The 20,239-nt window shown below is 37.3% G+C and overlaps 1 protein-coding gene across 2 annotated transcripts in view; it reads left to right on the top strand.

Annotated features, from left to right (window-relative positions):
• Positions 1–20,000, top strand: part of LOC138070369 (protein FRA10AC1) — a 40,131-nt gene extending 20,131 nt beyond the window's left edge. For both annotated transcript variants that reach the window (XM_068961566.1, XM_068961565.1), the window contains exons 12-15: positions 668–786; positions 8,376–8,414; positions 17,462–17,540; positions 19,652–20,000. In XM_068961566.1, the coding sequence (XP_068817667.1) occupies positions 668–786; positions 8,376–8,414; positions 17,462–17,540; positions 19,652–19,694 (280 nt within the window). In that variant the 3' untranslated portion in view covers positions 19,695–20,000. The remainder of the gene's footprint in view (positions 1–667; positions 787–8,375; positions 8,415–17,461; positions 17,541–19,651) is intronic.
• Positions 20,001–20,239: the final 239 nt, after the last annotated feature.

Raw genomic sequence — 20,239 nt, 5'->3', positions numbered from 1 at the left:
ATGGAGTCACAGAAGAGTGGGACACGACTTAGTGAACAACAAAAAAGGTAAACCTGTAGCAGTGAAAAGATAAGTAAGTGGTCTAAAGTAGACGTGTGAGTTAACAGTAAGCCCTTCCGTTCTCATTCCTTTACACCTCTATTTTATTCTCCTTTATTATTAAGAGAATAATTTTCTATTTACTGGTTTAGAACTGTACAGTGGCTTCTTTTGTTCTATGTGTTTTTCAAAGTGTAGATAGGTAATGAATTATGTGGAGGGAAATGAGATTTGTTTTTGTAATTTTTTAGAATGGCTAAATGATAGGGTCACAGAGTCAGACACTACTGGGTGACTGAACAACAACAAAATGATAGAATCTAAAAAGGAAATGAGTAAAACTATGATTACATTTACTAAGGTTTTATATATAGAACTTATAAAAAATAATTTTGTCTCTGAGTACTCATTACCTTATATTTGTCTCAGACTTTGTAATCTTATAGAAGTGTCTAAAGTAATATACTAACCTACAATATTTACAGACTCATTTAAGCATTCCTTATTATGTAAATTACATTTTAAATGAATACTTCAACTAATTTAACTTTTTTTGCCCACTGATTTTTATTTTTTGTAAAGCTTAGTTGAAAAAGTTGTTTTTAATTTTATATTGTTCAACATAAAGGAGGAAAGAAGTCAAGTCAAAAAAAAGAAAAGATAAAGCCAAAAAAGATTCCGAAGAGTCAACACACAAAAAATCCAGATTATCTTCTATAGAAGAGACCTCTAGGACAAAGGATAAAGGTAAATGGGAATTAAAATATAATATTTATTCATATTTCTGAACATAAAGGATAATCTGCTATATGTCTTAAATTAAGAATTTAGTGAATGCATTTACAATTCTGTTTTATAGTTTTTGAAAGGAAACTGGTTGGAGAATTTAGAGACAAATTTATAGTAACTTATAGAAGTTTCAAGAACAAGATCGGTTTTGATTCATTTTTCCAAATGGTATAATATTGTAACAGCACTCTGATTTCTGGATTTGTTAGTTATAGACCTGTTAAATTAAGCAAGTTACTGAATTTCTTGAGTTTTACTTTCCCTATATACCTACATAGTAATGATGTGACTACCTGGTTTCTGTACTGCTGGTGCTTATGGTGAAGAATCAAAGAACGTGAAAGACATTTTGAACACTGTAAATCAGTACATAATTATAAGTCAGTATAAAATTATAGCATTGTGATTTCAATTATCATGGTCTGTTTGGTTTTTCTCCCTAGCTAATGGGCTTCTTGAAATGATAGAGATTGATATGTATGTGTCCTCAGCCTAACATGGTATTGTGCACATACAGTTAGTAAGTAATTGTTAAATTCAAATCCAAGTCAACTGCTTACTTGTTCCTCAGCAGTCCTTAAGCTGTGCCTTAGTTTAGGCAGCGGTCATGATAATTGTACCTTAGCTCAGATAATGTATGTAAGCCGTTTGCATAGTACTTGGTACATAGTTATTATGAAGGTTGCTGTGGGTTGTTTTCTCAGCCCATAATAGAGTCAAATTAACTGTAACTTAGAGTGAATTGGATTAAATTAGGTAGGTAATGGTAGATTGAATTAAATTCCAGCCAGTGTTAACATAATACTTGAACAAGAGAGGGCTCCCTTGCTCCAGCTCTGAAGATCATTAGACATGTTATGTTCTTATGTACATCTTTTCCTTCCAACATGTCATGATACGTTCAAACATACAGTATTGCCAAGTTTTAGACTTGGTAAAATTGATAGATGATGAGAAGAAAAATACTGGTATTCTACTGTTTATTGAGAAATGGTATTGAAACAGAATGTCTTTTTTGTCTATAAATCATGTTCTAAACTTCAAAATAAATTTTAATTAATAAATGTGAGAATCTCATTTGAGATTTAAAAGTTTTTTATTTATCCTCATGTTCCAGTAAAATATTTAATGTAGTCTACTTGAGGATTTTGTAACGTTGACTGTTACAGAAAATGTTTATGTCATAATATGACATCATGTTAGTCATTGAATATTCCAAATTAAAGAATTAATTCCTACAATGTGAAGTTTATTCAGTACCTCCAAAACAGGTAATTATGTAGCTGGATACTTATGACTAAGGATGAGGTTGCATCCCTCAAGTTACATATTCATGTGATCTTCCTTAGAAGATGTTTTTCCTTTAGTGTTCTGTATTTCAGTAGCTGATACGTCTGTTAACCTAAAAGCTAATATCAGAAGTCTGGAAATTATCCTTGGTGTGTGTCAGTTGCTCAGTTGTGTCCAACTGTTTGCAACCCCACGGGCTCTAGCCTGCCAGACTCCTCTCTCCATGTTTATGTAAATCCCATCAGTTTTACCCCAGGTTATGTATTTCTCAAGTTTTCTCTACTCTCATCCAAACTAACCAAGTTTTCTCATCTAGGCTACTACTATATTATCCTTACTGTTTCCACCACTGTCTTGTCATCCCACCTCCCTTTCCTTAATCCATTCTCCATCTAGCAGTGATTTCCTATTGTTCTTAAGATAAAACCAACATCTGGACAAAGCCCAAAGGGTCTAAACGATCTAGCGTACAAGGCTTGTTTCTCACTACTCTTCATGTTACTTTCACACTCCACCCACATAGCCTTTCAATTTCTAGAAAATGCCAAACTTCTTTACATTTAAGGACTGCATAGTTAGTTGCTGCTTCCTTTCTCTCTAAAACCTCCAGGCCCATCCTAACTCATCCTTCAGTTCTAAGCTTAAATGTCACTTCTTCAGGGATCCTTCTCTAACCACGAATCTAAATTAGGACTCCCATTTATAATGCTGTCACAACCCTAGAACTTTTCCCTCATTACACATATGACAATTACATAAAAGCACAAGAGAGCAGGAATTCTGTCTGCTGTGTTCATTGCTCTATCCCCAGCACCACACTAGCACATGTTAGGTATAATTAATAAAGAATAAGAAAATGAAACATTTTGAAGACAGAAAACCCAAGCAAAGCAGAATTGAGACATCTTTCTTATTTACTCTTTATTTGGACATCTTTGATAGAGGGTATAGGATATAGTTCTTTCTTTTTCAGCTTTGGTATGAAGCAGAAAATGACAAAATTTTATCAAACTTTAGGAGGACCATATAAACCTCTTTAATTTTTTGATATTTGTGATTGATCGTCTGTAACTAAGTCAATCTTGATGTGATACTTTCTTGCCAGGCCACCTTAATTTGTCCCAAACTTGAATCAGTTCAGTTCAGTTCAGTTGCTAGGTCGTGTCCGACTCTTGGCAACCCCCTGAATCGCAGCACGCCAGGCCTCCCTGTCCATCACCATCTCCCGGAGTTCACTCAGACTCACGTCCATCGAGGCTGTGATGCCATCCAGCCATCTCTTCCTCGGTCGTCCCCTTCTCCTCCTGCCCCCAATCCCTCCCAGCATCAGAGTCTTTTCCAATGAGTCAACTCTTCTCATGAGGTGGCCAAAGTACTGGAGCTTCAGCTTTAGCATCATTTCTTCCAAAGAAATCCCAGGGCTGATCTCCTTCAGAATGGACTGGTTGGATCTCCTTGCAGTCCAAGGGACTCTCAAGAGTCTTCTCCAACACCACAGTTCAAAAGCATCAGTTTTTCGGCACTCAGCCTTCTTCACAGTCCAACTCTCACATCCATACATGAGCACAGGAAAAACCATAGCCTTGACTAGATGGATCTTAGTCGGCAAAGTAATGTCTCTGCTTTTGAATACGCTATCTAGGTTGGTCATAACTTTTCTTCTAAGGAGTAAGCGTCTTTTAATTTCATGGCTGCAGTCACCATCTGCAGTGATTTTGGAGCCCCCCCCCCCCCCAAAAAAAAAGTCTGACACTGTTTCCACTGTTTCCCCATCTATTTCCCATGAAGTGATGGGACCAGATGCCATGATCCTAGTTTTCTGAATGTTGAGCTTTAAGCCAACTTTTTCACTCTCCTCTTTCACTTTCATCAAGAGGCTTTTTAGCTCCTCTTTACTTTCTGCCATAAGGGTGGTGTCATCTGCATATATGAGGTTATTGATGTATATCCCAGCAATCTTGATTCCAGCTTGTGCTTCTTCCAGTCCAGCGTTTCTCATGATGTACTCTGCATATAAGTTAAATAAGCAGGGTGACAATATACAGCCTTGATGTACTCCTTTTCCTATTTGGAACCAGTCTGTTGTTCCATGTCCAGTTCTAACTGTTGCTTCCTGACCTGCATACAGGTTTCTCAAGAGGCAGGTCAGGTGATATGGTATTCCCATCTCTCTCAGAATTTTCCACAGTTGATTGTAATCCACACAGTCAAAGGCTTCGGCATAGTCAATAAAGCAGAAATAGATGTTTTTCTGGAACTCTCTTGCTTTTTCCATGATCCAGCAGATGTTGGCAATTTGATCTCTGATTCCTCTGCCTTTTCTAAAACCAGCTTGAACATCAGGAAGTTCATGGTTCACGTATTGCTGAAGCCTGGCTTGGAGAATTTTGAGCATTACTTTACTAGCATATGAGATGAGTGCAATTGTGTGGTAGTTTGGCATTGCCTTTCTTTGGAATTGGAATGAAAACTGACCTTTTCCAGTCCTGTGGCCACTGCTGAGTTTTCCAAATTTGCTGGCATGTTGAGTGCAGCACTTTCACAGCATCATCTTTCAGGATTTGAAAGAGCTCCACTGGAATTCCATCACCTCCACTAGCTTTGTTCGTAGGGATGCTTTCTAAGGCCCACTTGACTTCACATTCCAAGATGTCTGGCTCTAGATTAGTGATCATATCATCATGATTATCTGGGTCGTGAAGATCTTTTTTGTACAGTTCTTCTGTGTATTCTTGCCACCTCTTCTTAATATCTTCTGCTTCTGTTAGGTCCATACCATTTCTCTCCTTTATCGAGCCCATCTTTGCATGAAATGTTCCCTTGGTATCTCTGATTTTCTTGAAGAGATCTCTAGTCTTTCCCATTCTGTTGTTTTCCTCTATTTCTGTGCATTGATCGCTGAAGAAGGCTTTCTTATCTCTTCTTGCTATTCTTTGGAACTCTGCATTCAGATGCTTATATCTTTCCTTTTCTCCTTTGCTTTTCGCCTCTCTTCTTTTCACAGCTATTTGTAAGGCCTCCCCAGACAGCCATTGTGCTTTTTTGCATTTCTTTTCCATGGGGATGGTCTTGATCCCTGTCTCCTGTACATTGTCACGAACCTCATTCCATACTTCATCAGGCACTCTAGCTATCAGATCTAGACCCTTAAATCTATTTCTCACTTCCACTGTATAATCATAAGGGATTTGATTTAGGTCATACCTGAATGGTCTAGTGGTTTTCCCTACTTTCTTCAGTTTGAGTCTGAATTTGGTAATAAGGAGTTCCTGATCTGAGCCACAGTCAGCTCCTGGTCTTGTTTTTGTTGACTGTATAGAGCTTCTCCATCTTTGGCTGCAAAGAATATAATCAGTCTGATTTTCTGTTGACCATCTGGTGATGTCCTTGTGTAGAGTCTTCTCTTGTGTTGTTGGAAGAGGGTGTTTGCTATGACCAGTGCATTTTCTTGGCAAAACTCTATTAGTCTTTGCCCTGCTTCATTCCGTATTCCAAGGCGAAATTTGCCTGTTACTCCAGGTGTTTCTTGACTTCCTACTTTTGCATTCCCGTCCCCTATAATGAAAAGGACATCTTTTTTGGGTGTTAGTTCTAAAAGGTCTTGTAGGTCTTCATAAAACCGTTCAACTTCAGTTTCTTCAGCGTTACTGGTTGGGGCATAGACTTGGATAACTGTGATATTGAATGGTTTGCCTTGGAGACGAACAGAGATCATTGTGTCGTTTTTGAGATTGCATCCAAGTACTGCATTTCGGACTCTTTTGTTGACCATGATGGCTACTCCATTTCCTCTGAGGGATTCCTGCCCGCAGTAGTAGATGTAATGGTCATCTGAGTTAAATTCACCCATTCCAGTCCATTTTAGTTCGCTGATTCCTAGAATGTCGACGTTCACCCTTGCCAAATAGTAATTAATAAATGCTTAATATCTCAGCTGCCTTTGGACTGCTAACATTCCTCCAAACAATCTACTTTCTTGACTTTTCTTCCTGTCTTTTTGGTCTCTCCCCAGATGTTTTAGACTATAGTTTCTCCTCAGTCTTACCCTTAGGTGTTGGAATTACTCAGGGCTCTTACAGACCTTTTTTCTCTCTGTTCTCCCTGTGTGATCCTGTCAACTCCTGTAACTCGGGTTACCATCATACAGAATGTTAAATAGGTAAATGGGTAGATAATTGGATGGCTAGATAGCGGAACCAACAGATAGAGAAAATGTAAGAAAGATCAATAACTGGACTTTGAGGACCAGTCTTCTTTGGCAGGTATGAACACAAAGGGATATTTAGGTAAACTCTCTTGGCAGAAAGTTCAAGATCTTAATCTTCCACCTCCACCCTGCCCCCAAGATCAGTTCCTTGAGTAGGCCTTGTCTGATTCCTTTCACTCTACTTTTCCAGGTAAGGCTAGTTCCCTGTTAGCACATTCTGATAGCACCCTGCACTCTCCGTTAGAAATAAATAACACTCTTGGAATAATTTATTTTCTGTTAAGGAAAGGACTATGTGACTTTCTTAATTCTTTCTCCCCAGTTCCTAAGCACAGTGCTTGAGTGAGTCAGTGAAGTCAGCCAATTTCTGTGTTGCAGGGAACATCAGAAATCAGCCCTGGAAATCATGATTGAAAAGATATTCTGTGGTTTTGCCTTTTAAAATATGGTCCTCTGCATTGTCATCACTTGGGAGCTTGTTAGAAATGTATAACCTCAGACCCTTGCAGATCTCCTGAATTACAGTTGACTTCAAGTTCCCAGGATGACTCATATGCACAATAAAGTCTGAGATGCTCTGCTCTTTATCATGTACTTGTTCTGCTTTAGTTTCAACACCTCCAGCGGAAAAGAACCCATTATCCAAAATATTCCTTTACATTTCAGATTGTTGTAATTGCTAGCAGGTTTTTCTTAACATTTAGTCCAAACCTACAACTTCTTCCTTTTAGTTCCAACTGTGTGCCATTTTTAAGATAATAGACACTTGGAAGCAGGTATCATGTTCCTTACATGACAGAGAAAATGACAGAGGATGTTTCTTTTGCTACCGGAAGGCTAACCATGTTTTTATTTGTTTTTTGATGACTGGGAAATGAATAGGAGTAAAGACACAATAACATAAAGCACTTGCGGCAGTCCAGGCCTTGACTTTCTTTGGAATCTTTATCCTGTGTCTCTCACACCCTCTTGTCTGGCCTTAAGGGATCATTTGTGTGACAACTTGGACTAATTATGAGATTTACCCAGAGAGGTGGGCTTCCCTGAAAGCTCAGTTGATAAAGAATCCTCCTGCAATACAGGAAACCCCAGTTCAGTTCCTCGGTCAGGAAGATCTGCTGGAGGAGGGATAGGCTACCCACCCCAGTATTCTTGGGCTTCCCTTGTGGCTCAGCTAGTAAATAATTTGTCCTCAATGCGGGAGACCTGGGTTCGATCCCTGGGATGGGAAAATCCCCTGGAGAAGGGAAAGACTACCCCCTCCAATATTCTGGCCTGGAGAATTCCATGGACGGTATAGGCCATGGGGTTGCAAAGAATCAAACACAACTGAACGACTTTGACTTTCATCCAGAGAGGTTGGAGGAATTGTTACTCTCCATCTGTTATGTTCTTTTTTGACTTAGTAGCCTTCAGAAATATTTCCCCTGAGGTCTTCCAGCAGGACACTGTATATATAATGATAATTTTTTTTAATTACTACATCATCAGTACTTTTCTGTTTCTCTCACTGGGTAACCATTATGGAACTCAAATGTTGTTTTATGATATAATTTTTTGTGTGATTTTCAATTACTGTGAATTCTTGCCTTGCATATGATCTGCAAAAAAGTATTAAGAAAAACTATTTATTTGTAAACTGCTCTTGGATGTTGAAAATCTGTAGATAAAATATTTGTTATATTGTAGGTAATCTATGAGCTTTTCCCCCACTAGCAACATGAGATATTTTTTATAGGTGTTTATTATTTTTTAAGTTTTATGCTAGGTATTCCGGCCTGTACAAGAGCTTAAAATACCCCTGCCTAAAAGGACCTAACATTTTAATTAGGGAGATAAGTCAAAGGAACAGGGAAGATTAGAAGACAGTGAAGTGCTTTCCTGCAAGACTATAAAGGAAAGTTTACTAGACTATAAAGTTGACTAGAAAGTAAACTAGACTACTCGCAAGAATTCTGGTTATAGCTGTGGCTGTTACACCACTGCAAAGTGATTCTTGACAAAACAGTGCTGGTTTGTTTTAATCACATTCATTTTTTATTTTTCCCAGCGCATTCATCCTCAGTGAAATCAGAAAGTTCTGTCAACAGTAAGTATCAAGTTTTTATTTAATAAAAATATATAGATTCAAGTTATTTGCAATTTGTGTTTCCCACAAACTGTGACTTGTCCTATAATTTTTTTTTCTACTGTGTGAGAAAAATCATAGGAAAAAAACCAAAAGTGTATTTCTTCCCCAAATTAAATCATTTAAAAGTTTCTGATTTCAAGTATAGAAGAGCACAATTTTTTTTTTCAGTAAGTAGAGTGGATACACATTTTGATTTCACATTATAGAGTGTGAAGGAAGAGAACCAAAGGGATAAGATGGGGACAGAAAAAGAATTTGGGGAGATGGATTCACATTTAAGTAATGTTGCTCATATTGCACAAGAATGAGTGATCTCTCCTTTGGTGATTTTGATTAATCAAATTAAATATCTGTTTTGTGCATAGAAAGCAGAATGTTAGCAACTGGTTGTTACTGGTCAATTTTTTAATAAATCCTACAGTTTTCACCAGATTGGATTTCATTGAATATTTGCTACAAATTTATTATTGTTTTTTTCCCTGCAGCATTCCAAAAAGTATTCACAATGGTTTACAATAAAATAAGATTTTTTATAAAGATGAAATCAAAATAATGGAAAAATAAGGTAGCATAGGAAAGTAAAGCTAGAGGTAAATTTAATACAGAGAATTGTTTACCAAAAAGTCTTGCATAATTGCAAAGGTAGATCACAAATTTGTCACTGTTCTTCCTAACAACCAAACCAAAGAAAGGATAGTAGAATGATTAATTGTACCCATACAATATTAAAGAGAACTCACAGGGCGTTCAGCTTTTTCCAGGCAGTTTTGAGAGCAGAATCTCCTGTGGGTTCATAAAAGGGGGCATCCATTTGTATATAACAAACAATAATCTTGCATCTCAACAGTAGTACAATCTCGAATTTTTCTTTAAGACCTTACAGTAAATAGGCTTAGGGTCTAAAAGTAAAATGTACTTCAATAGAATATCTAATTTATTTGATAGTATTTAGACGTATAGAGACAGGGGAGCCTGTGGGCTCCTGTCTGTGGGGTCACACAGAGCCAGAAATATAGAAATTCAGAGATTTGAGACTTCTTGGCTTACTTGTAAATTTTTAAACTTGTTTTTTTTTCTGATTTTCAAGGAATATGTCTATGTGGCAAACTCAGGAAGTAACTACTGTAAATCCCACCTTTCAAATTAAGTATTAGCATTTTAGTATATAATTCTTAAGGGGAATTTTTAAGTGTTCAGTAATCAGAAATTTTTTTTAATAAAATTTTTAAGATATTCATTGTTTAAAAATTTACTGAAGAGGGAGATATCAGTGGAGGCATTGCTCTAGTTTAGGAATACAACATATTCTTTATAAATTATTTTGCTAACACCATTTTGTTTTCAACATTTTTGAAGTGTCGTAAAGCAATGATACTTCCTTTCTTCTCATATCAATCCTAATCTATACGTAGCTTCTTCTTCTAAATTAGGTTAAGTTTTCTGACAATGTATAGAACATAGCCAGGCATGTTAAGCTATCTGAGGATGGGGTAGTAAGTATATATATTTTTAGAAAGCATAACAAGTTAAAATAGCAAAATTTCTAGTTTTTGCCTATTTCCAACTATACGTTGCGGTTAGAGGTGTGAAGTCCAATTTAATGTAGAAAAAAAGATTGTCCTTTTCCAATTCCAGTTTTTCATTATTAATCTTTGGGGGAAAGGTCTTTACTTGCCATTTATATTCATTCTTTCATTTTGTCTTCATTCCTTCTCCCTCCCGCTGCCCTCCCCCCACCTCCCCCAGCTCTCCAAATCCCCCATTTCCCAGAAAGAGCCTTAAGTCTGTCAACTCTCCTCAGCTAGGTCAGACTTCTAGTGGTAGGGAGAATACTGTGGTCTGTCTGAACAATATCTGCCTTATCTTGGTTATTGAAGTAGTACCATTTCAAGTAGGAGACAGGTACCTTGTTAGGGTTTGTCAAACCCAGATATCTTCTCAGGTCATCAGTGACCTGTCTTAGGTGGTTTTGGCAATTTTGGAACTCAGATTTTTCTGTTTCTGTATTTCATTTCTATTTGGGAAATATTCAGTTACCCTTTTACCCCCATGTAACATATTGATTGTTAAAACCAAGTCTAAAAAGAAAAGCCCAGTTTCTATGGGGAAAAAGAATTTTAACTTGCTTTTGTTAATTGTCTTAATCGCAAGTAGTTGTGTACCACATTTAATTTTAGTAATGGACACATAATATCCCATTTTGTAGATAAAAGCAAGACCCAGAGAATTTACATAAATTGCCTAAGGTCAGAGCTATGATTAAACACAGGTTTATAACACCAGAGTGTATGTCCTTTTACCTATATCATCAGTAACTTTCATCAGTGAAGTAAGTCCACTCTTTATACCCCAGTTTTGACACATATATTATACAAATTCACATTAAATGATTTGATCTGTGTCTCAGTTCTATCTGTAAAATGGGTGTAAAGAGGCTTGACGTCACTGGATTATTATCAGAGTCAAGTGAAATAATAGACATGTAAAGCATGTTCTATTATAAAGTACGTCTTTGATAACTTGTAGCTATTATTGTTATATCATAGAAAAAGAAAATACTGGACATTAGATTTTGTGTTTGTTTTCTGCAGTAGGTTGGATCAAAAGTCTGTGAAAAGTCTGACCTGTCCATTGTTTTCATAGTTAGAGACTTGCCACTTCTTCAGTAAGCTGAGTTATTTAGGTATATAATATTCAGAAAAACCAAGATGATGGTCTTGCTTTTATTATTCAGAGCATGTAGGGGAAAATTATATGCAGTTTGCATTACATTCTAAAGGGAACATTGAAAACTTAAAGCAGGTCAAGAATAGAACACCCAGCATTGCCAGAACTTGAAATGTTTTTATAGGAACAAGGCTGAAGGAACCTTAGATGTTTAGCTTAGAAAAAAGTGAAGAGGAAGGGGTAAGGAGGTAGACATAGAAACTGTAGATATTTGCAAGACTGCTACTATGTAGGAGACTTATTTTTGGTGGCTGCTTGGCAGAACTAGAGTCTGTGGATAAAAATAGCCCATGGACAGATTTTTGCCTTAATTTAAGGCAAAACTTGTCAATTAGAACTATCTGAAGAATGGAATGGAGGGATAGGCTGCTTCAGGAAGCAGTGAGGTGTTTAAGTATAGATTAAACAGCCACTTGTTATGGGAGTTATTACACTAAGATGTTCATTCATTGGTAAAGAGGTGGACCTCCAAGCTCCCCTTCCAACACAGAATTGGTGACTTAAATTGTGATCGCCACTTGCCAATAATTACTGTGCAGATTTGATGCTGACACAAATGCAAGCATCTATTTTATGTTGCCCAGTCTTCTAATTGTTATTTCCTTATCAACACCTTTCCCACCTCTGGCAGGTTGTAGCAGTTATCAAAGAAATGATTTGTAGTTTCTGTCACCCTCAGGGAACTAGGTATTTTAGATTCATGTGTGTGTCTGTGTGTGTATATGCACATGTGCTCAATCGGGTCCAACTCTTTGCAGCCCCATGGGCTGTAGGCCTCAAGGTTCCTCTGTCCATGGAATTTTCCAGGCAAAAATACTGGAGTGGGTTGCCATTTCCTACTCCTGGGGATCTTCCCGACCCAGGGATCGAACCCAAGTCTTGCTTCTCCTGCATTGGCAGGCAGTTTCTTTACCACTAGCACCACCTGGGAAGCCCTCATAGGGCTAAAAGGGACCTTCAGTCTTGTAGAATTTGATTCTCTCAGACTTTATTTTTTGGGGCTCCAAAATCACTGCAGATGGTGATTGCAGCCATGAAATTAGAAGACACTTACTCCTTGGAAGAAAAGTTATGACCAATCTAGATAGTATATTCAAAAGCAGAGACCTTACTTTGCCGACTAAGGTCCGTCTAGTCAAGCCTATGGTTTTTCCTGTGGTCATGTATGGATGTGAGAGTTGGACTGTGAAGAAGGCTGAGTGCTGAAGAATTGATGCTTTTGAACTGTGGTGTTGGAGAAGACTCTTGAGAGTCCCTTGGACTGCAAGGAGATCCAACCAGTCCATTCTGAAGGAGATCAACCCTGGGATTTCTTTGGAAGGACTGATGCTAAAGCTGAAACTCCAGTACTTTGGCCACCTCATGCAAAGAGTTGACTCATTGGAAAAGACTCTGATGCTGGGAGGGATTGGGGGCAGGAGGAGAAGGGGACAACCGAGGATGAGATGGCTGGATGGCATCGCTGACTCAATGGACGTGAGTCTGAGTGAACTCCGGGAGTTGGTGATAGACAGGGAGGCCTGGCATGCTGCGATTCAGGGGGTCGCAGAGAGTCGGACACGACTGAGCAACTAAACTGAACTGAACTGAAGGATATTTGGTCACTTTTCAGCATGTCCTGTATCAAAGAGAGTTATTTTACAATGTTATTCTAAACCGATTGTATTTTTTTAGTAAAACTGGATTGTCTGATAGCAGAAAGCTGGTGTAGGAAAGCTTGCATATGATAAGTACTCTGGAGCGGGAACAAGAGAACAGCTGGTGGTAAGGCCTTTTGAAATTAGCTGTCCACTTTCAAAAGCCTGGTAGGTTTGTTCTCTGACATCATTAACAGGTTAATACCATAAAGATAACTTTATTAGGCCTAATTAGTTTTTCTGTGCTTTTGTTAACTCAGTTTCAGTTCAGTCTCTCAGTCGTATACAACTATCTGCGACCCCATGAGCCTCCGCACGCCAGGCCTCGCCATCCATCACCAACTCCTGGAGTCCACCCAAACCCATGTCCATTGAGTCGGTGATGCCATCCAACTATCTTATTCTCTGTCCTCCCCTTCTCCTCCTGCCCTCAATTTTTCCCAGCATCAGGGTCTTTTCAATGAGTCAGCTCTTTGCTGAAAGACCAAAGTATTGGAGTTTCAGCTTCAGCATCAGGCCTTGCAATGAACACCCAGGACTGATCTCCTTTAGGACGGACTGATTGGATCTCCTTGCAGTCCAAGGGACACTCAAGAGTCTTCTCCAACACCACAGTTCAAAAGCATCAATGAAAGAAAGCTCAGCTTTCTTTATAGTCCAACTCTCACATCCATACATGACCACTGGAAAAACCATAGCCTTGACTAGACAGACCTTTGTTGGCAAAGTAATGTCTGTGCTTTTTAATATGCTGTCTAGGTTGGTCATACTTTTCTTTCCAAGGAGTAAGCATCTTTTAATTTCACGGCTGCAGTCACCATCTGCAGTGATTTTGGAGCCCCCAAAAATAAAGTTAGTCACTGTTTCTACTGTTTCCCCATCTATTTCCCATGAAGTGATGGGACCGGATGCCATGATCTTTGTTTTCTGATTGTTGAGCTTTAAGCCAACTTTTTAACTCTGCTCTTTCACTTTCGTCAAGAGGCTTTTGAGTTCCTCTTCACTTTCTGCCATAAGGGCCATGTCATCTGCATATCTGAGGTTATTGATATTTCTTCCGGCAATCTTGATTCCAGCTTATGCTTCTTCCAGCCCAGCATTTCTCATGATGTACTCTGCATAGAAGTTAAATAAGTAGGGTGACAGTATAGAGCCTTGACGTACTCCTTTTCCTATTTGGAACCAGTCTGTTTTCCATGTCCAGTTCTAACTGTTGCTTCTTGACCTGCATACAGGTTTCTCAAGAGGCAGGTCAGGTGGTCTGGTATTCCCATCTCTTTCAGAATTCTCCACAGTTTATTGTGATCCACACAGTCAGAGGCTTTAGCATAGTCAATAAAGCAGAAATAGATGTTTTTCTGGAACTCTTGCTTTTTCAATGATCCATCGAATGTTGGCAGTTTGATCTCTGGTTCCTCTGCCTTTTCTAAAACGACCTTGAACATCTGAAAGTTCACGGTTCATGTATTGCTGAAGCCTGGCTTGGAAAATTTTGAGCATTACTTTACTAGCATGTGAGATGAGTGCAATTGTGCAGTAGTTTGAGCATTTTTTGGCATTGCCTTTCTTTGGGATTGGAATGAAAACTGACCTTTTCCAGTCCTGTGGCCACTGCTGAGTTTTCCAAATTTGCTGGCATATTGAGTGCAGCACTTTCACAGCATCATCTCTCAGGATTTGAAATAGCTCAACTGGAATTCCATCACCTCCACTAGCTTTGTTCGTAGTGATGCTTCATAAGGCCCACTTGACTTCACATTCCAGGATGTCTGGCTCTAGGTGAGTGATCACACCATTGTGATTATCTGTGTTGTGAAGATCTTTTTTGTTAGCTCAGTTAGTGAATTTTCATAAAAATAAAGAGCAGGAGACTTTTGTCTTTTTCGAATATGGTTTGGGGACATTGGCAGTTCCAGTGCTGGCTGTCATTGAGTTGGTGGTGCTAGTGTTAAAGAACCTGCCTGCCAATGCAGGAGACACATGAATCAATAATATCTAATTAGTGGATTGCACTAGTGGTAAAGAATCCTCCTGCCAGTGCAGGAGAAGCAAGAGACTAGGGTTCGATCCCTGGGTCGGGAAGATCCCCTGGAGTAGGAAATGACAAAGCTTACTCCCAAAGCTTTATAATTTTATCATCTTTGTGTGTAGATCATTAGAAGTACAACCCCTCCCCCTACCTTTTCTTTTTTTTTTTTTTTTGGTTAGAATTTGTGCTAGAATCAGTTAGGACCAAAGTTCAGATACACATGTTGATTCAAGGATCAAAGTCCAACAGATAAAAGGCTAGAATCACCATGGCAAATCAATGCTGCTTTGTTTTTGTGTTGAGTTTAACTAAGGGACATTCTATGTCAACAAGACAAATTGGTGTCACTTCTTTTCCAGACGAATGATCATTATTGGAGAGGAATTATTTACTAGCATAATTATTTTATGGCATATAATTTTATTGTCTCATGATATGTGTTTCAGTATTTGATAATTTTTAGTTGATTAATATAGGGTGATTCATTTGAAACATCTGTTTTGTTGTATTTTAAAAATACAAGTATCTATCGTTTTTACTGGTCTTTAAAGGTAATACATGATTATTATTTAAAATAATAATAAAAAATTTTGGAAGTGCCTCTTGAGAAACCTATATGCAGGTCAGGAATCAACAGAACTGGACGTGGAACAACAGACTGGTTCCAAATAGGAAAAGGAGTACGTCAAGGCTGTATATTGTCACCCTGCTTATTTAACTTCTATGCAGAGTACATCATGAGAAACGCTGGACTGGAAGAAGCACAGGTTGGAATCAAGATTGCCGGGAGAAATATCAATAACCTCAGATATGCAGATGACATGACCCTTATGGCAGAAAGTGAAGAGGAACTCAAAAGCCTCTTGATGAAAGTGAAAGAGGAGAGTGAAAAAGTTGCCTTAAAGCTCAGCGTTCAGAAAACTAGGATCATGGCATCTGGTCCCATCACTTCATGGGAAATAGATGGGGAAACAGTGGAAACAGTGTCAGAGTTTATTTTTGGGGGCTCCAAAATCACTGCAGATGGTGATTGCAGCCCTGAAATTAAAAGACGCTTACTCCTTGAAAGAAAAGTTATGACCAACCCAGACAGCATATTGAAAAGCAGAGACATTACTTTGCCAACAAAGGTCCTTCTAGTCAAGGCAGTGGTTTTTCCAGTGGTCATGTATGGATGTGAGAGTTGGACTGTGAAGAAAGCTGAGTGCCGAAGAATTGATGCTTTTGAACTGTGGTGTTGGAGAAGACTCTTGAGAGTCCCTTGGACTGCAAGGAGATCCAACCAGTGCATCCTAAGGAGATCAGTCCTGGGTGTTCATTGGAAGGATTGATGCTGAAGCTGAAACTCCAGTACTTTGGCCACCTCATGAGAAGAGTTGACTCATTGGAAAAGACTCTGATGCTGGGAGGGATTGGGGGCAGGAGGAGAAGGGAACATCAGAGGATGAGATGGCTGGATGACATCACCGACTCAATGGACATGAGTCTGAGTGAACTCCGGGAGTTGGTGATAGACAGGGAGGCCTGGGGTGCTGTGATTCATGGGGTCGCAAAGAGTTGGACACGACTGAGCAACTAAACTGAACTGAACTGAGAGAATAAAAATATCCCAGGCCTACATGTAATATAATCACTGTTAAGTTTGGTTATTCCTTACAAACTTATCATTTATATATATATATAATATATATATATGTATGTAGATACAATGTTTTAATACATATTGTATTACACTATGCATGCTTTCTGTAACTTTTACAAATTTTATATAGCATACGTATTGTTCTATTGCAGATATGCTAATGGTTTAAGGGTGTTTTTTTTTAAAAAACAGCCATATAATAATTTATTTAACCAAATCCATAATCCCTAATTGGTGGGGATTTAAGTTGTTTTCTTTGGTTGTTGCTATTATACAATGAACATCTTCATATATATATGTATATATATTTGAGGAGCTTGTTTATTCTAATAAATTTCTTAGAGCATCATTGCCAGTCAAGGGTCTAAAGTGATCTATATTTCCAGATTTTCCTCAAGGAAAGGGTATTTACTCCTAACATTGTATGAGAACTGTTTCTTCATTGAATTGGACTTCTAGTTAATATAATCAGCATTAGTTTTTTAAAAATCTGACAAATTTTTTTTTCATAATTTTACTAGCTAGTCCTGTATACTAGTTCAGTTCTTGAGGTCTTGATCCTAATGTAAATATAGTCTCTACAAAAATCTTAACCTGCATGTCTTTTGTATGATCAATAAAAAGAAGAAACTAATTTAAAGACAACTATATTGCAAGAGGTAATATAACTCTATTTCCCTTTATAATATAGAGTTAATATTGGAATTGTTACTTTAACTCACTATAACTTAGACAAGTTTCCCATGAGACTTTAAATCCGTGGTCTTTTTGCTGAGGCTCTTTGGTATATCTCAGCTTATTATTTTTCAAAATAATTTATTAGTCTGGAAAAGTGAATTAAATTTCCAGAGAGATAAAAATTGAAGCTAAACCAGTTAAATCCAAAGTTAATTGCATTATTGGTGGATAGTTCAAAATGTGTTTTAAATATAATATGCACATTTTTAAAAAATCTCTTTTAAATAAACAGGAAACTCTGATGAGGAAGAAAGTGCTTCAGAGTCTGAACTTTGGAAGGGCCCACTACCAGAGACAGATGAAAAATCACAGTAAGTCCTGATGTTTATAGAAAATGATATTGCATACCTTCTACAGTCTAGAAAGCTATGACCACAGCCATTTTTTGATAACTTAATGAAAAATTTAGCATCATGAATGTTGATTTAAAGCCAAGGACCATGAGATCAGAGTTTATTCCCAGCCATTGTTTATGGCCACAAACAGCCAACTTACCCAGCTCCCTCTTGGTGAGTAATTCTTTCCTCATCTCCCCTTAACAGATGACCCCCTAGACTTCGCTTAGGTTCTTACAGAGAGGTCCTGTTTACTAGCTTCTAGAGTCTATCCATGATGTTCTGATTATCATAAACTTGTACAGAAGAATTCCTCAAAGATATATACAGGTGTCAAAGTTTTCTTGCCCCCAAAGACAGACAGCTCGACACATGCATTGTTCTCTGTTATTGCTTGGGAGAGCTGCTGGGATGTAGGCTGGAATGTTATCAGCCCTTACAAACTGGGATGTTCACCACTTGAGCTTTATCTGTTGAAAGAGGATAAAATAATACCAACTACATAGTTTATTGTGAAAATTTAATATAATTAAGAATATAAAGCATCTGGTACAATACCTACCAATATAATATGTACTCAATAAATTTTAGTCCCATTTTGTTAATCCAGTCTTCTTAGTTCATAATAAGAGATTTATTGAATCAATCATAATTCACTAACTTAAGTTGATGATAAAACATCTTGCTAATTGTATAATATGTTCTCAGTGTAATAGAATTCAAGTGTGTTGAAAAGAGGCCTTAAAAAAAAAAAAGATTGTTTTCTATGATCTTTTTTTTCTTGCCAAATAAAGAATTCCAAAATGAGTGGCCATTATAGATCAGATTTCTAAAAAGGTATTGCTATCCTAGTCAAACTATCAACTGAATTTTGACCATAAAATTTCCCCTTGAAGAGCTGAAAATGAAAGAATAGGTCTCAGAGTCCACTCACCTTTATGGCAGTAAAGATCCATAAGTAAAGCCTAAGAGGGGTTCCATAATCCAGAGCTCTTTGTGACCTTATAAAAACTTGACATCATGTACTAACATCAGTACACACAGAGGTTCAGCTGATTTCATTCGTCTAAGTTTTTATTACAGTTTTTAAAATTCAGCTGCATTTTGCTGTCATGCTTGGGAAAGGGACAGTAGCATGTAGAATACCAAATTGTGGGTAATTCTTAAATCAACTGTATCTGATTCTGTAGTTAATTTTTTTTTAATTTGAATATGGTTGTGGGGGTTATATCCATCACAGTCACTTAAAACAAAATGATGGAGTCTCATTGTGAATTTCTAATCTAAAAGAACATTTTTTAAAGAGATTGGTAGGCAGAATTTGTGTAGCTTGATTCTCTGTTCCCAGAAGGAAGAAAAGCAACTGTACATACACATAATCTTCACAACAGCTCTTTGAGGAAATGTAATGTTCTTTATTATTATAGATAAACTGAGCCCAGAGAAGTTAAATAGCTTGCTTACCTAGCTAGTAGCTGACAGAGCTAGGACTTAAATACTGTCTGACTTGAAAACCTGTGTTATTTTCATTGTACTGCTCTGGGCTCCTAGCACTAATATTTATTTTGTACTTTAATTTTCATATTTTAATATAATTTAGTATCTCCTTTCAGAGTTCTATTCTTTACATATAATCTCCACTGCTACAAATACATATTTACTCTTCTCAGAGTAATAAAACCTGCAGCCTAAGCAGATCGTCCCTATTCTTAGGAGTGAGACTTGTATTTTTCCTTAAAATAGTTTTTTCATTCATTTGAAATGAGAATGAACAGAGTAAGTAATAAAGTCAACCAAAAAAGTAAAGAGAAGCAATGATATAACACAAAGTACTTCAGAGTAAAATCTTAGGTATAAATATGTTTAGGGATACATGCCACCATATACAACACTTTAATCGTCTGGGCATAGTTATGATTATTTTAGAAGCCAAGAATTACTTGATAGCCGAATCATGAAATATATATTTATATAAAAGAACCAGCAAGTATGTTGGTTTGAATTACCTTAATTTCATATAATGTGTCACCTAGTAATTTTTTTCTCTTTTGATTTTAATCAATATGTATACTTTTTCTTTTAAATAGGGAAGAAGAATTTGATGAATATTTTCAAGATTTATTTCTGTGAGATGAAAGAGGGATGCCTACATTCCTTAATGTGAAGTATACTTTGAAATTCTTCACAAAAGTTTTGTGTACAAGTTGCAACTTGAATGTTTGTCTTTGGAAATAAAAGATCCATCTAGGATGGATTGTCAGATGCTTTGAAAGTATTTTCAGTTCCATTGGAGATACTTTTCCCTATCTCTTATATATTTTTTCAGTTGCTTACCTATAACTCTGTTCCATCTGTAGCTAAAGGATGAACCTAGTACACGTCACAGAGATCCATTGTTCCTATTTTTATGGGTTTTTATGTTTTCCCCACCGATTTCACATTTATTTTCCCTTGCCTCAATTAGTTTATTTAAACCTTTAGGGTTATTGGGATCTTACAAAATTGTAAGGTAGATTATGTCTTCAACTTCTTTACTTCCCTTTGACAGACAAGCACCCCTCTTGAGAACCTGTTTTTTCATTAGCTACCTTTTCTTTTTTTCCTTACATTTCTCTTCCTTCTTATCTCTGCCACTTAAGGAAGTTTGTTATAATATGATTTAATTCCCCAGTGTA

This window comes from Capricornis sumatraensis, chromosome 23, assembly GCF_032405125.1.
Source record: "Capricornis sumatraensis isolate serow.1 chromosome 23, serow.2, whole genome shotgun sequence".
NCBI classification, from domain to species: Eukaryota; Metazoa; Chordata; class Mammalia; order Artiodactyla; family Bovidae; genus Capricornis; species Capricornis sumatraensis.
Note: the sequence above shows the minus strand (reverse complement) of the source record. Positions and strands in the feature narration are given on the sequence as shown.